At 44.2% G+C, this 15,946-nt stretch overlaps 2 protein-coding genes and 1 pseudogene across 4 annotated transcripts in view; 1 reads left to right on the top strand and 2 right to left on the bottom strand.

The window, feature by feature from the left end:
- LOC120061347 (plexin-D1-like) overlaps nt 1-4,195 on the top strand; it is a 123,373-nt gene extending 119,178 nt beyond the window's left edge. Inside the window, exons 34-36 of the mRNA XM_039011095.1 lie at nt 424-564; nt 768-842; nt 2,918-4,195. Of these exons, the coding sequence (XP_038867023.1) occupies nt 424-564; nt 768-842; nt 2,918-3,034 (333 nt within the window). The 3' untranslated portion in view covers nt 3,035-4,195. The remainder of the gene's footprint in view (nt 1-423; nt 565-767; nt 843-2,917) is intronic.
- Nucleotides 4,196-4,672: 477 nt separating this feature from the next.
- On the bottom strand, nt 4,673-6,672 carry LOC120061642 (annotated as a pseudogene).
- Nucleotides 6,673-7,681: 1,009 nt separating this feature from the next.
- ift122 (intraflagellar transport 122 homolog (Chlamydomonas)) overlaps nt 7,682-15,946 on the bottom strand; it is a 35,271-nt gene continuing 27,006 nt past the window's right edge. For all 3 annotated transcript variants that reach the window (XM_039011092.1, XM_039011093.1, XM_039011094.1), the window contains 7 exons: nt 15,840-15,940; nt 11,874-12,039; nt 11,630-11,741; nt 11,423-11,551; nt 9,105-9,181; nt 8,820-8,984; nt 7,682-8,180 (listed from right to left, as the gene is read on the bottom strand). In XM_039011092.1, coding sequence (XP_038867020.1) covers nt 8,094-8,180; nt 8,820-8,984; nt 9,105-9,181; nt 11,423-11,551; nt 11,630-11,741; nt 11,874-12,039; nt 15,840-15,940 — 837 coding nt within the window. In that variant the 3' untranslated portion in view covers nt 7,682-8,093. The remainder of the gene's footprint in view (nt 8,181-8,819; nt 8,985-9,104; nt 9,182-11,422; nt 11,552-11,629; nt 11,742-11,873; nt 12,040-15,839; nt 15,941-15,946) is intronic.

Here is a 15,946-nt window from a genome sequence, read left to right as displayed (position 1 = left end):
TGTTAATAACAACTCACTGACCATCGACCTCACTCACCATATACTGGCGCGAGACTGGACCACTGAGCTATAAAAGATGGTCGACCATTGTTTTCAACGTATTCTACTCATGTTCGCATACGCAGATTCATGGACCGTCTATATCCGGGTTGCATCTGGTTTACTCTGCCCAACTGACAAATGCACTCAGTCCACACAGAAAGCAGCGTGAGCAGCAATGACATCATCACATCATTCAAAAACATGACAGACATTGGATGAATATACAATTGTAATGGCTTCGGCTGGATGATTTGTGCTCAAAGGTGATGACTAAATGGTCTTATTAGGAATTTTCAAATCTCACTTCTCTATGGGGCCATCTATTGGAATTGTCTTTCTGGAGGTTACTTTGACTAAAGAGGACTTCTTCTCTGGTTTCAGGACTCTCCCACTAACAAGCTGCTGTATGCCAAGGAGATCCCAGAATACAAGAAGAGGGTACAGTGCTATTACAAACAGATCCATGAGATGGCGCCACTGAGTGAGCAGGAGATGAACGCCCACTTGGCCGAGGAGTCACGGGTGAGAGAGGGGTGGCAGATCAATAAAAGTATTAATTAATTGATTGATAGATGTAATGTGTTAGCATTGGTGGCGGACTGTCTCTGCATTTAACTGTGCTACAACGTTGAATCTGTATCTCTGTCTATTGCTTTTTGAGCTGACAATAAAGTTTGAAGGATTGATATTGTGACGAAACGGTCACGCTGTTTTCCGTTTTGCAGAAATACAGAAATGAGTTCAACACCAACCTGGCCTTGACGGAGATCTACAAATACGCCAAGAAATACAGGAACCAGGTAAGATCCCACTACCACTGACCTGGATTAGCTGTGTGACACATGTTTAAATTGGCCCCATCTCCAGCCTTATCACCAGTCTTTATTCCACATGGATTTGAGAGAGAGAGAGAACACATTGGAAAGAATTAACAAAAAACCCCAGAGAAAGCTAGAATGCTATTTGGCCCAAAACAGAGAGTACACAGTGGCAGAATACCTGACCACTGTGACTGACCCAAACTTAAGGAAAGCTTTGACTATGTACAGACTCAGTGAGCATAGCCTTGCTATTGAGAAAGGCCGCAGTAGGCAGACCTGGCTCTCAAGAGAAGATAGGCTATGTGCACACTGCCCACAACATGAGGTGGAAACTGAGCTGCACTTCCTAATCTCGTGCCAAATGTATATTAGAGACACATATTTCCCTCAGATTACACAGATCCACAAATAATTCGAAAACAAACCCAATTTTGATAAACTCCCATGTCTACTGGATGAAATACAACAGTGTGCCATCACAGCAGGGAGATTTGCGACCTGTTGCCACAAGAAAAGGGCAACCAGTGAAGGACAAACACCATTGTAAATAGAACCCATATTTATGTTTATTTATTTTCCCTTTTTTTACTTTAACTATTTGCACATCGTTACAATACTGTATATAGCCATAATATGACATTTGAAATGTCTTATTCTTTTGGAACTTCTGTGAGTGTAATGTTTACTGTACATTTGTATTGTTTATTTCAATTTTGTTATCTACTTCACTTGCTTTGGCAATGGTAGCATATGTTTCCCATGCCCATAAAGCCATTGAATTGAGAGAGAGAGAGAAAGAGAGAGAAAGAGAGAAAGAGAGAGAGAGAGAGAAGAAAAATAAATCAGGGCATGAAGCTTCATGTCTTAAAGATCAAATCAAATTGTATTTGTCACATGCGCTGAATACAACAGGTGTAGTAGACCTTACAGTGAAATGCTTACTCACAAGCCCTTAACCAACCCAGGAGATCCAAAATATCGCTCCACACCGACGGCATATGGGGCAGCAGGTAGTCTAGTGGTTTAGAGCATTGGGCCAGTAACCAAAAGGTTGCTGGATCCAATCCCCATGCTGACAAGGTAAAAATCTGTCGTTTTGCCCCTGAACAAGGCAAGAAACTGTTCCCCGGTAGGCCGTCATTGTAAATAAGAACTTGTTCTTAACTGACTTGCCTAGATAAATAACGGTAATAAAAAATATAAAAAAATATATAAAGACCTGAACTATATTCTCTTAAACCTCCTCAACCAAATACATAGCCAACAGCACAGGGCTTGTGACACCCTCTTCTCAACTCTCCGCCACCACAACCCTTACCTTTACCTCACAATACCTCATCATCAACCACCCCTATCGGTTAAATGAGACCCCCCCCCCCCACACACACACACACCCCTACTGTTCCATGGAGTGGTTGAGACAGTGATTGTGTGTTAATGGAGGGCCCTCATCATAACAGTGTTTAGCTGTTCACTGCCATTCTACTGTACCAGCAGACACTAGGGGTTCAGAGGTTTCCCTGGGACTCTCTATGAATCACCCCTGATTACACATTCTCTCACTCAGCCCTCTCGCTGGGCACACACTGCCAGTAACACCCACTGAACGCATGACAACTATCAGGCTTGAAAGGCAGCGCAGATGTTGGTTTTGTAAATAGTTTGTGAACAGGAAAGGCTTTTGTGGGGGATAGGCATGCGTGAAGGCTGAAGAACTGCTGAAGTACTCTCTTTCTCTGTCCTGGCAGGTGGTTGAGTTTCTGTCCTATGCTGTAGAATGCATGATCGCTTGAGGGCTACTGAAAGTAGTCTTTCTCTCTTTATATTTCTCTCTCTGTCTCACTCTTTATCTATCTCTCCAGCTCTCATTCTCTAACTGTGGGTAGATACTTTTTTTAAAAGGTTTCTGGCTTGGTTATTGTCTGAACTTTTTTTTCTCTCTCTCTCTCTCTCTCTCTCTCTCTCTCTCTCTCTCTCTCTCTCTCTCTCTCTCTCTCTCTCTCTCTCTCTCTCCTCTCTCTCTCACTCTCACTCTCACTCTCACTCTCGATCAGGTGGTGAGTGCTCTGGAGTCCAACCCCACAGCGAAGCGTACTCAGCTGCACCACAAGTTTGAGCAGGTCATTGCTCTGGTGGAGGACAACATCTATGAGTGCAGCAGTGAGGCCTGAGTCTCCCTCCACCCAGCCTCCACCCCAGACCATTTCCCCAGGCTGCCTCCGTCCTAGCTGGGGTACAGGATCTAGAAAAACCCCTGTCTATCTACCCTCCAAATATCCCTTCTGTCTATAGAGTTTATAGAGCCCAAAGACAAGAAGGAACTCTTTGCTTTAAGAAATATTTTGCTTTAAGACTGGAAGAGATGGCAGCTTGAGCTTTACTGTAACACCTCAACCCAAGACTGCCTCAGAAACCTGATTGGGAGCACTGTACCATGGATTAAGAAATGTCCTAAGAAACGTACCTTGGAATAAGCATATGTTGAGATACTGAGGAATTGAAACCCACGTATTTTATATCAAGTGCAGAATCTCTGGATTATGTCTTTGTCTGGGTGACTGTGTTGACTCTTCTACTCACACTTGGATATCAACCCAATCTGGTATCTTGCATGTTCACACCTGGCTTGGATCTCACTCTGGTTTCACACTGCTTTGATCTGAAGCATAGTGGAGTTAGAGATGGAGGCACTGGGAGATGGGCCTTATTCTGGATGTTGCCACAGCCTCTGGGACCTGGAGCCCCGGCGACCATCTTACGCACTGAACCCCCTTCTGTTGGAGGATGAGCCAATGATGCACTGTACTGTATTGTAAATGTCCATAGCAATATTTATAGATCTGTTCTAATGTTTTCTGAGTGGCCTGTTCAACGATATGTGAATGAGAAACTCTTCCCATCTTCTTACAACCTGCACTGTTCTCAGGTTTGATTGGTAGAAATGGCAAAGAACTCCAACGGTGCTTTGAACTACAAGTCCCAATGTGCTTTGCAAGTTGGTGATGGGTTCCAGAGGAGTAGAGTAGCATTGAGAGGATTTATTAGCTAATGTTTCATGTGCCACAGACCTGTTTGCAAAGAGACTGGACTCTGTTGGATCAGATGGAGTGTAGTTCAATGGGAAGAATTACATGTGATGTGTTTATGTGAAGGCAGGTTGATCTGTTTTGTGACTGAGAATGAAGGTAGATTATGACCAAGAGGGACATTTAGAGTAAAACTATGACCTTCAGTTAATCAAAGAGGGACAACTGTCTGACATGACCGTACTTGTGATGCCAAAATGACAATTGTCAGAGTTTGTGAAAATAAATGCTACTACAGAGCTATAATACGGTATAAAATGTTGACATTTTTGTTTCGTACCAGTATTAAAATGTCTGTTTTCATCAATACCTATGCGAACTTAGAACGGTTCAGCAAAGCGACATTTGTAAACCACAGGGCAGTGATGGAGTGTTTTGTTAGTGCTTTGTTGACTGGTTGTGCATGCCACCCAACAACCCAATGGGCATCTGGACTCTTTCAGAAACACTAGTACTTTAAATACTCCCCTATGAGTGAAACAGGTATGAAAAAGAAAGTTCACATTTTTATTGCAGGATATTTAACAACTTTATTTCCACGTCACATGTACCATCCTTACCTTTACAGTATTAACACTAGTCATGTCTCCAGAGCTTTTTACACACACGCACGCACGCACACTCACACTCACACTCTCTCTCGCACTCAGGAGGTGGCTTCTCCCTGCAGAGTTTCTTTGCGGGTCCATCTGTTTACACTCAGGACCTGGTCTGAGCCAAGGGTTAAGATTGGTTGGCAAAGATGTACCAAGCCACGGTGGCATAGGGCACCCAGCATATCAGAAATGTGATGCCCATGGCAATCACCATACGGGTCACTTCCTTCTCTGCCCTCTGAGTGGTCTCTGACTCCTACTGCAGGGCTGCCGCCTGAACGAATGGACACACACACACACACAAATGTATTTTGACATGAGTCCTAACTGGAGATGTAGTAGTCCTGTGTGTTTACTGGTCTTCAGTGACAGTGTGTGTGGTTTGTCGTTGTCCCATGCGGACACTACAGAGCAGAAGGCCGTAGCAGAAGCCGATGATGACCAGAGGGATGTAGAAGTGGAGGGTGAACAAGATGTATACTGTAGTAGTCCATTCCACAGGAACACTGCATACCCTCTGGGATGGACCTATACACACACACACACATGCACCCGCACACCTCGTTTTTTTTATTTTTATATGTATTATAAAGAAGTATTGCCCCTGAGATCTACCAGCCATCGGCCCATTCCCATTTCTTAAGGTGACATTTAAGGTAAGACTAGTAGGAGATGCTATTTGGAGGGTATTTAGAGGGTGATCTACCTGGACCAGCAACACAATGGAGGCACAGCGCAGGGGAGAGCCATGATCCAGGTGAAGGCCACACCCACAATGGCGGGCCACTCATTGAAACGGTAGTTGGTCATTGGTTTACAAACCACGATATAACGCTCAATGGCCAATAACACCAGAGACCAAAGGGCGATTTCCTCTGAGACACACAGCAAGTCAGAAACACATACTCAGTATACATGCTCATGTGCAGAAAATATTTAGACAAACTATTCTGAATATATTGGACACAGGCAGAAGACTTAAAACAGAACAGATGCTACTGTATCTCTAAAGTACATAGGGTACAGTAAGTGACTTACAGTCTACTTTTGCATGAAATCTACTTGTTGATGCATTTATATGATCTCAACCAGCAGCTTGCACCTGCAGCTACTGGAACAGTTGATGTGATAACAGCTGTACTTCAACACAAAGCTTCAGTTATTCTGTAAGGTCAATACATTTGCTGTTATTAAAGACATCCTCCTGTCACCTCAGTCACAGAAAACAGGTGTAAATGAGGTGTAAAAATGCACATATCATAAGGTCCTGGGCTTTATTTAAGTCTTCACTGTCTTCTTTACAAGAAAGGTATGCTGGGGGTGCGGGTGCTATTCAAATTATTCTAAATACATGGGTGGTCTTGATAAAAAAAATCTTCGGCACCGGACTTTAAAGTCATTGAGCTCAAGGTACATTGAGGTTGCACCTGGCGAAAGCCAGCCAGGCACCCCTTTAGGGAAAAGTCACTCAACCACAGATCTAGGATCAGATTCCCCTAGCCTAATCCCAACCATTATGGAAACAAAAATATCTTACCCTGTGGCTCGTGGCAACTACTACCTACACCTCACCCAGAGGTCCACCATATCTTACCTTCCAACTACTACCTACACCTCACCCAGAGGTCCACCATGTCTTACCTCCCAACTACTACCTACACCTCACCCAAAGATCCACCAAGTCTTACCTCCCAACTACTACCTACACCTCACCCAGAGGTCCACCATGTCTTACCTCCCAACTTCAGCCTAGGGCTCCACCATCACCATGTCTTACCTCCCATAGTGGCGAAGAATCCTTCAATGTTGCATCTGGTAACGCCCAGGAAGAAGTAGGGCCGTGGTGAGGGTCACAGTGAAGCCCCCCACCACCATGGAGAGGTCAGCAACAGCCAAGTTCAACAGGATGTAGTTCAGGGTGGTCCGTAGCGTCTTGTGCTACACCGTGACGTAGAGCGTAAGGAAGTTGATAGGGAAGGCTGTGACAAGAAAGATCATGAAGGAAGTGAGGAGAGAGTACTTCCAGGGTGCAGCTAGGTAATACTGAAGGTACTCAAAGGGGCTCTGCACCCCCCCAGGTTTGTTAGATAAAGGCACGTAGAAGTTTTGGCCCTCTGTGTCGTTCATGGCGGCAGCTGTTGGGGTGTGTGTGTCTATGTAAGTGTGTATGTTTCTCTACTGGAGCGTGTCTTTCTCTATCCTCGCTAGTATTTTGAGAGGAAAGAGAAAGCACTGTCCCTTCTCAGAGTTGAGAGGAGCTCTTTCTCGCTGGAGGCCAGGAAGGATGGATGGAGGGGATAGATAGATCCAGGCAATGAGAAGTGGTGTGCGCCGCCCCCCCGAGGCGGGCGCAGGCCCTTTTAAGCGCCCCTCTCTTAGGATTAAGGACGTCCATGGACCTCAGCATGGACAGATTTAGGTCACATACACTAATCCATGAGAAAAACATCTAGTGTGAGTATAGTGTGTATATACTTAAAGGCAGTGTTATTCTCTGACGATGTCATCCTCACAAGAGCACGTCATCAACAAGTTTGCTGGAGGCTAAGTCAAAGACCAATGCAACTCAGACTTCTGAAAAAGCATATATGCCAAAAGTAATGCACTAGAGAATAGGTTGTCAGAGATTTGCATTATCCTAGACGCCTAAAGGCTACTGTACCAGTCTGCTTATACAGCCTGACGTGTCAACTTTGTCAGAGAATAATTTAGCAGGCTTTATAGAAGAGGGAGTGTAAATGTAATTTCCAGAGTGTTCCAACTCATTTGCAGCAGTGGTAACCTAATCCTTAATCACTGAATAATATGGACCTCACTTAGGAAAGGAGCAGAAAACGGTGTCTGTTGCACACATATCCTCTCCCTCTCTCGCACACACACAAACACTCATCAGAAAGATTTTGTTAGGCATATTAATTTTGGTAGCATGGCACGTAAGCTCACACACAGTAATCCTGTGGTAAGGTGTGGGACAGTAAGACACCTGGTGTTAGAGCTGTGAAGCTGTCAGACTGCCCGTGGATCGCTGAGAAGAATATCAACACACACCGATGCAAACACACTCAAACACATTTCTAACCCTGAATCACACACTCGTGCACAAAACAAATGGAGAAATTGAAACCTTTCATTAAATATTTTTTTTTACTTTAATAATATAAAAATACAATATATTCAACTCTTTAAAAAAAAACATCACACCATGACTATTTACCTAAATAATAATGTGGAATGCTAGAGAGTTAAAGTACACATAACATAACGGCAACAATAAATACCAGTGAATTAAAATACGTTTTTCTAGACAGAAGAGTTCATTCGTAAATCTGTGTGATCTCATCCTGTTCATTCTATAGCGTTGATCAGCTGAAGATGTGCTTTTGTTGCGGACTATAATGATCTTCATAATCCCATCCCTGAAATAACATCCATGAGGGTTTGGGGCTGCCAGCATATGGATGGAACATTGCTCAGAAGAGCAAGAGTGAAACTGAAGATATGAATGAATTGTGAGATGGATGAATTGATTCTAGACCAGTTTGGGGAGGTCAGTTGGGTTCATCGATGGGCCGACGGCAGTAGGGACAGCAGTTGTGCTGAAGCACAAGCAGCTCATAGTCTTCACTGTGGAACATCTAGAGGAAACACACCAGAGAAGACAGGAAGCATAGGTCAGAGAACACAGAGCAGAGCAGGGATTCTCTAAGGAAGGTAGCAGAGGCCAGTAACACAACATCTAGCACTGCCAATAGCAACATTTTATCCAAATCTAACTCCTGGTAAAGGAAACACTGCAGTAAGTAAAAATAAGTGAAAGATTAAGGCTAGAAGAGAGATTCTGCCAGAGGGCCATGGAGAGCCAAGGTGTGTGTGTGTGTGTGTGTGAGGGTAGTGTGTAATGTTTTAATGATTAGAATAATGTTTCACCTCCTAAGTACAGCACCTGGGGGTGAGTGAGTGTGTGATAGGGGTGAGTGAGTGTGTGTGATAGGGGGAGTGAGTGTGTGTGATAGGGGTGAGTGTGTGTGTGTGATAGGGGTGAGTGTGTGTGTGTGTGTGTGTATTAGGGGTGAGTGTGTGTGTTAGGGGTGAGTGTGTGTGTGTGTGTGTGATAGGGGTGAGTGTGTGTGTGTGATAGGGGTGAGTGTGTGTGTGTGTGATAGGTGATAGGGGGGCGTGTGTGTGTGTGTGTGTGTGTGTGTGTGTGTGTGTGTGTGTGTGTGTGTGTGTGTGTGTGTGTGTGTGTGTGTGTGTGTATTCCATCTATTCAGTACCTGGAAGCAGGAGGGGCACATGGTGATGCTGACATCAGGCAGTAAGGAGCGGTAGTACTCCCACTGCAGGGGTTTGGGCCAGCGCTTGATCAGGACATCCCTCCTGCTCATAGACCTCAGCACGGAGCGACTCACCACCACCGGGACAAAGTCACAGCCCCCCTGCTGTTAAGGAGATACACACAGGTCCACATATTAGAATATACACATACTGACCCCTTCCATTTCTACTCTCCCTTTAGTTTCACCTCCCTCCTTCTCTACCTTTATCCTCCCGATCCTCACCTCAAAGCTGAGTTTGGCCATGAAAGGGTCCTCCTCTGTGTCTTCTGTGCCATCATCCAGCTTCAGAGACTGGGACTCTGATACAGTTAAAGAAGCTGCTCCTCTCACATTCTCCCCTTCATACCCACCACGTCTGCTCATCGTTCTCTGCTCTCACACACTCACAACGTACAGTGCATTAGGAAAGTATTCAGACCCCTTGACTTTTCCACATTTTGTTACGTTACAGCCTTAATCTAAAATGTATTAAATTGTTGTTTTTTCCCTCATCAATCTAAACACACACAATACCCTACATTGACAAAGCAAAAATATATTTTTTAAACATTTTTGCAAATGTATTAAAAATCAAAAAATGAAATATCACATTTACATATGTTTTCAGACCCTTTACTCAGTACTTTGTTGAAGCACCTTTGGAAGTGATTACAGCCTCCAGTCTTCTTGGGTATGACGCTACAACCTTGACACACCTGTATTTGAGGAGTTTCTCCCATTCTTCTCTGCAGATCCTCTCAAGCTCTGCCAGGTTGGATGGGGAGCGTCGCTGCACAGCTATTTTCAGGTCTCTTCAGAAATGTTAGATCAGGTTCAATTCCGGGCTCTGGCTGGGCCACTCAAGGACATTCAGAGACTTGTCCCGAAGCCACTCCTGCGTTGTCTTGGCTGTGTGCTTAGGGTCGTTGTCCTGTTGGAATATGAACCTTCACCCCAGTCTGAGGTCCTGAGCGCTCTGGAGCAGGTTTTCATCAAGGATCTCTAAGTACTTTGCTCCGTTCATCTTTCCCTCGATCCTGACTAGTCTCCCAGTCCCTGCCACTGAAAAACATCCCCACAGCATGATAATGCCACCCCCATGCTTCACCGTAGGGATGGTGCTAGGTTTCCGGCAGACTTGACGCTTGGCATTCAGGCCAAAGAGTTCAATCTTGGTTTCATCAGACCAGAGAATCTTGTTTCTCATGGTCTGAGAGTCTTTAGGTGCCTTTTGGCAAACTCCAAGAAGGCTGTTATGTGCCTTTTACTGAGGAGTGGCTTCCGTCTGGCCACTCTACCATAAAAGCCTGATTGGTGGAATGCTGCAGAAATGTTTTGGTACCCTTCCCCAGATCTGTGCCTCGACACAATCCTCTCTCGGAGCTCTACGGACAATTCCTTCGACTTCATGGCTTGGTTTTTGCTCTGACATGCACTGTCAACTGTGGGGCGTTATATATACAGGTGTGTGCCTTTCCAAACCATGTCCAATCAATTGAATTTACCACAGGTGGACTCCAAGTTGTAGAAACATCTCAAGGATTATCAATGGAAACAGGATGCACCTGAGCTTAATTTCGAGTCTCATAGCAATGGGTCTGAATACTCATGTAAATAAAATTTTAAAAATGGCAAAAATGTCTGTTTTCGCTTTGTCATTATGGGGTATTGTGTGTATATTGATGAAAAAATATATATTTAATCCATTTTAGAATAAGGCTGTAACGTAACAAAATGTGGAAAAAGGGAAGGGGTTTGAATACTTTCTGAATGCACTGTATACCAGACTCATGCAGTCACTTTATGCAACCAACATCGGGAAAAACAAAGATACTCTAATTCATATGTCAAAGAGAGCAAGTTACTTTGAAAAACTATATATCCAAACTACTTTGTGATAAATTATTATATCTAAACAGATCCCTCTGCAGTCAGATGTTAATATAACGTGTCATTTAGCCTATTAAACACAAAAACTATATTTCAAGTGAGAATTAGGCCGGTCTGATGCCAAAACAGAAAGGAAATGGCTGCCTACTTCACCCATATTTTCTTTTCGCAAAAAGAGTAGTGAGTAGTTCCATTAGTTAGCGACACCACTACATGGCTATAGTATGTAATTAACTACTGAAAACACTACCAAGATATTAATTTAGAACAACTACCACCAAGCTACTGCAACATGTAGTTGAATTACTAGTTGAATAACATATAGTTCACTACTCCCCAACACTGTGTGTCAGCTAATGCAGGTTACTCCCAGACAGAGAGGTCTCTGAGGTGTAGTGTCATTCTGACAAGAGAGAAGAGCCCCTCTAACTCTATTAAATCTAAGATTACTTCAGCTTGACAGCTTAAGGTGCTGGGCAGAATCAGAATCAAGGTGCTGGGCAGAATCAGAATCAAGGTTCTGGTAAGGACACATACTGTATGTAATGTGTGTCTGTATGGAAACATGTATGAGCACACAACCTTTACATACAGACTATTCACATTAGATAAAACTGGTCATGAGAAATGCGTAGATGCTAGTGGTGTATACTTCATCAGGTAAAGGATACCCCCACTGCTCATCTCCTGCCAGCGAGCAGCCTTCCTGTCAATGCAAGGGACCTCCAGGTCAATGAGAGACACAGCCTCCTCATCACCGATACCTTTGTCCAGGTAGAACTGCACCAGAGGAAGGACCTCTACAGTACAGAGATACATTATTAATAACACACCTCAGAACCAAACATCCATTTACAAAGAGACTGGTGTCAACCTACCGTATGAAGATGCTGAATAGATGAAGGGCTGTTTGCAGTTGATACACACACTGCCCTGGCTGTTCAGCAGGGGGTTGTTGGTGGAACAGCGGTAACACATGGGGATCAGGTCCTGGGTTACACACATACACACATTTGTGAAAATACACAAAGTATAAGATACACGCTCCACTAGAACTTTAAAAAAAGTAAATATACACACACACATATACACAGACACGCATGTATGCATGCAAACACACACCTCATTGTCGTGGTATGGTTTGGAGCGGACGGTAAGGCTGCCCAGGTCCATTGACTCCTGGAAGCGAGAGGGAACGTGGAGGTCCTGGAGCTTCTCATAGGCATGTCTGGCTAGTTTAAACGCTCCCAGGGTTCTGCTCTGCTTGGCCAACGCATAAAGAGTGTTACTGAGACCCATCGTCAAGGGCAACAAGGTGCTACAAGTAGACATTGCCCTTATCAACAGATCTGGGGTCAGTTTACTCTCTTCAAATTGTATCCTAATTACACTACATGATCAAAAGTGCTCGTCAAACAGCTCATTTCAAAATGATGGGCATTAATATGGAGTTGGTCCCCTCTTTGCTGCTATAACAGCCTCCACTCTTTTGGGAAGGCTTTCCACTAGATGTTGGAACATTGCTGCGGGGACTTGCTTCATCCACAAGAGCATTAGTGACGTTGGGCAATGATGTTGGGTGATTAGGGCTGGCTCGCAGTCAGCGTTCCAATTCATCCCAAAGGTGTTTGATGGGGTTGAGGTCAGGGTTCTGTGCAGGCCAGTCAAGTTCTTCCACACCGATCTCGACAAACCTTTTCTGTATGGACCTCGCTTTGTGCATTGTCATGCTGAAACAGGACAGGGCCTCCCCAAACTATTTCAACAAAGTTGGAAGCGCAGAATCATCTAGGATGTCATTCTATGCTGTAGCGTTAACGTTTCCCTTCACTGGAACTAAGAGGCCTTTCCCAAACCATGAAAAACAGCCCCAGACCATTATTCCTCCTCCACCAAACTTTACAGTTGGCACTGTGCCTTCTGGCAGGTAGAGTTCTCCTGGCATCCGGCAAACCCAGATTTGTAAGTCGGACTGCCAGATGGTGAAGCGTGATTCATCACTCCAAAGAACGCTTTCCACTGCTCCAGAGTCCAAAGGCGACGAGCTTTACACCACTCCAGCCGATGCTTGGCATTGCACATGGTGATCTTAGGCTTGTGTGCAGCTGCTGGGCCAAGGAAAACCATTTCATGAAGCTCCCGACTAACAGTTCTTGAGCTGACGTTGCTTCAGGAGGCAGTTTGGAACTCAGTAGTGAGTGTTGCAACCGAGGACAGACTATTTTTACGCACTACGCACTTCAGCGGTCCCGTTCTGTGAGGTTTTGTGGCCTAGCCGTTGTTGAACGATTTTTATGATTTTTAAGGTGGCAACCTATGCCGGTGCCACGCTGAAAGTCACTGAGCTCTTCAGTAAGACCATTCGACTGCCAATGCTTGTCTATGGAAATTGCATGGGTGTGTGCTTGATTTTATACACCTGTCAGCAATGGGTGAGGCTGAAAAACCCAAATCCACTGAATTGAAGGGGTATCCACATTATTTTGTATATACAGTTGAAGTCGGAAGTTTACATACACTTAGGTTGGAATCATTAAAACTAGTTTTTCAACCACTCCACAAAGTTCTTGTTAACAAACTATAGTTTTGGCAAGTCGGTTAGGACATCTACTTTGTGCATGACACAAGTAATTTTTCCAACAATTGTTTACAGACAGATTATTTCACTGTATTACAATTCCAGTGGGTCAGAAGTTTACATACACTAAGTTGACTGTGCCTTTAAACAGCTTGGAAAATTCCAGAAAATGTCATGGCTTTAGAAGCTTCTGATAGGCTAATTGACATTTTGAGTCAATTGGAGGTGTACCTGTGGATGTATGTCAAGGTCTACCTTCAAACTCAGTGCCTCTTTACTTGACATCATGGGAAAATATAAAGAAATCAGCCAAATTATAGACCTCCACAAGTATGGTTCATCCTTGGGAGCAATTTCCAAGCGCCTGAAGGTACCACGTTCATCTGTACAAACAATAGTACGCAACTATAAACACCATGGGACCACGCAGCCGTCAAACCGCTCAGAAAGGAGACGCGTTCTGTCTCCGAGAGATGAACGTACTTTAGTGCGAAAAGTGCAAATCAATCCCAGAACAACAGCAAAGGACCCTGTGAAGATGCTGGAGGAAAAAGGTACAAAAGTATCTGTATCCACAGTAAAACAAGTCCTATATCGACATAACCTGAAAGGCGCTCAGCAAGGAAGAAGCCACTGCTCCAAAACCGTCATAAAAAGCCAGACTACGGGTTTTCAACTGCACATGGGGACAAAGATCGTACTTTTTGGAGAAATGTCCTCTGGTCTGATGAAACAAAAATAGAACTGTTTGGCTATAATGACCATCGTTATGTTTGGACGAAAAAGGGGGATGCTTGCAAGCCGAAGAACACCATCCCAACCGTGAAGCATGGGGGTGGCAGCATCATGTTGTGGGGGTGCTTTGCTGCAGTAGGGACTGGTGCACTTCTCAAAATAGATGGCATCATGAGGAAAAAAGTATGTGGATATATTGAAGCAACAGCTCAAGACATCAGTCAGGAAGTTAAAGCTTGGTCGCAAATGGGTCTTCCAAATGGACAATGACCCCAAGCACACTTCCAAAGTTGTGGCAAAATGGCTTAAGAACAACAAAGTCAAGGTATTGGAGTGGCCATCACAAAGCCCTGACCTCATTCCTATAGAAAATGTGTGGGCACAACTGAAAAAGCGTGTGCGAGCAAGGAGGCCTACAAACCTGACTCAGTTACACCAGCTCTGTCAGGAGGAATGGGCCAAAATTCACCCAACTTATTGTAGGAAGCTTGTGGAAGGCTACCCGAAATGTTTGACCCAAGTTAAACAATTTAAAGGCAATGCTACCAAATACTAATTGAGTGTATGTAAACTTCTGACCCACTGGGAATGTGATGAAATAAATAAAAGCTGAAATAAATAATTCTCTATACTATTATTCTGACATTTCACATTCTTAAAATAAAGTGGTGATCCTAACTGACCTAAGACAGGGAATTTTTACTTGGATTAAATGTCAGGAATTGTGAAAAACTGAGTTTAAATGTATTTGGCTAAGGTGTATGTAAACTTCCAACTTCAACTGTATTGTGTATTAGGCCAAACTGAACTTAGTGCCTAATGGAAACGTCTTCCAACTCCAAAACAAGAACTCAAGATCAGGGACTGGGCACACAATTGGCACTACACACACTCATCAGAGCAGTGTATGTATGTTAAACATAGCCACTGCCAGCAACCACAAGTCCCATTCTTTCTGTTTGGCTCTGTGATAGATGCACTGATCCTCTCTAAAATAACTACCTTGGCTTTTCCTTTAAAAGTGGTGTGATTAGAGGAATGTATACTTGTGTGTAAGTGTTTGTGTAATCATCCTTGCATGTGTGTGTTTGAGCACAGGAAATTGCTGCCTGTTTGTATTTGTATGGATTGAGATTGTTGTGCACTGAGGAGCCCTTGGAGAAAGGCAACACCAGGTCAATGACTTGCAGCTGCAGAAGCCCTGTAACTGGGATTCCAGCTCTCCTCTCCGCCAGTCCCAGTATCAGGATTGTTAAAAACTCATCTACTGTTCTGTGTTGTATGTGGTGCTTTCCATGACATTGTGCCACACTATTCCGACCAGAGCCTGCTAAGACCATAAATCCTGGTTCAAAGTTTTCCGAGCAGCACCGTGTGGCCGGAGAGGATTCCAGCTGCAGAGCCCTATTTCCTTCTGGAAGCCTGGTATTTCCTTCCCCATGCTCCTACCCCTTTCTCTCTCTCTATGTGTGTGTGTGTGTGTGTGTGTGTGTGTGTGTGTGTGTGTGTGTGTGTGTGTGTGTGTGTGTGTGGGGTAATCAGGTTTGCGTCTTCTCTTCCTGCCCATCTCCCTTCACGTGGTCGTGCTGGTCTGTTTCCTCTACCCTGTTTGTTCCCTGGCACCAACTTTCTCTCTCTCTTTTTCCTTAATGTTCTCTCTACCTCACCAGGTAATCAGCCTGTGAACTCTATGAACATTTAAGGTGACATTGGACACATGGATTTGAGCATACTGCTTCCGACCTGTAGGATTACCTTTAACATTGGAAGGATACACTTTAGAGATGCCCAGTGGCACGTCCTTGGTGAGGTTGTGTAGGAGGTACCTGGAGATGTTAAAGAGCGTCTCAGGCATATGGGAGCTAAAGGGTTCATCCTGGAG

The sequence above is a fragment of the Salvelinus namaycush genome, chromosome 16 (genome assembly GCF_016432855.1).
Source record: "Salvelinus namaycush isolate Seneca chromosome 16, SaNama_1.0, whole genome shotgun sequence".
In the NCBI taxonomy this organism is placed as follows: domain Eukaryota; kingdom Metazoa; phylum Chordata; class Actinopteri; order Salmoniformes; family Salmonidae; genus Salvelinus; species Salvelinus namaycush.
This window is presented reverse-complemented; position numbering and strand designations above follow the sequence as displayed.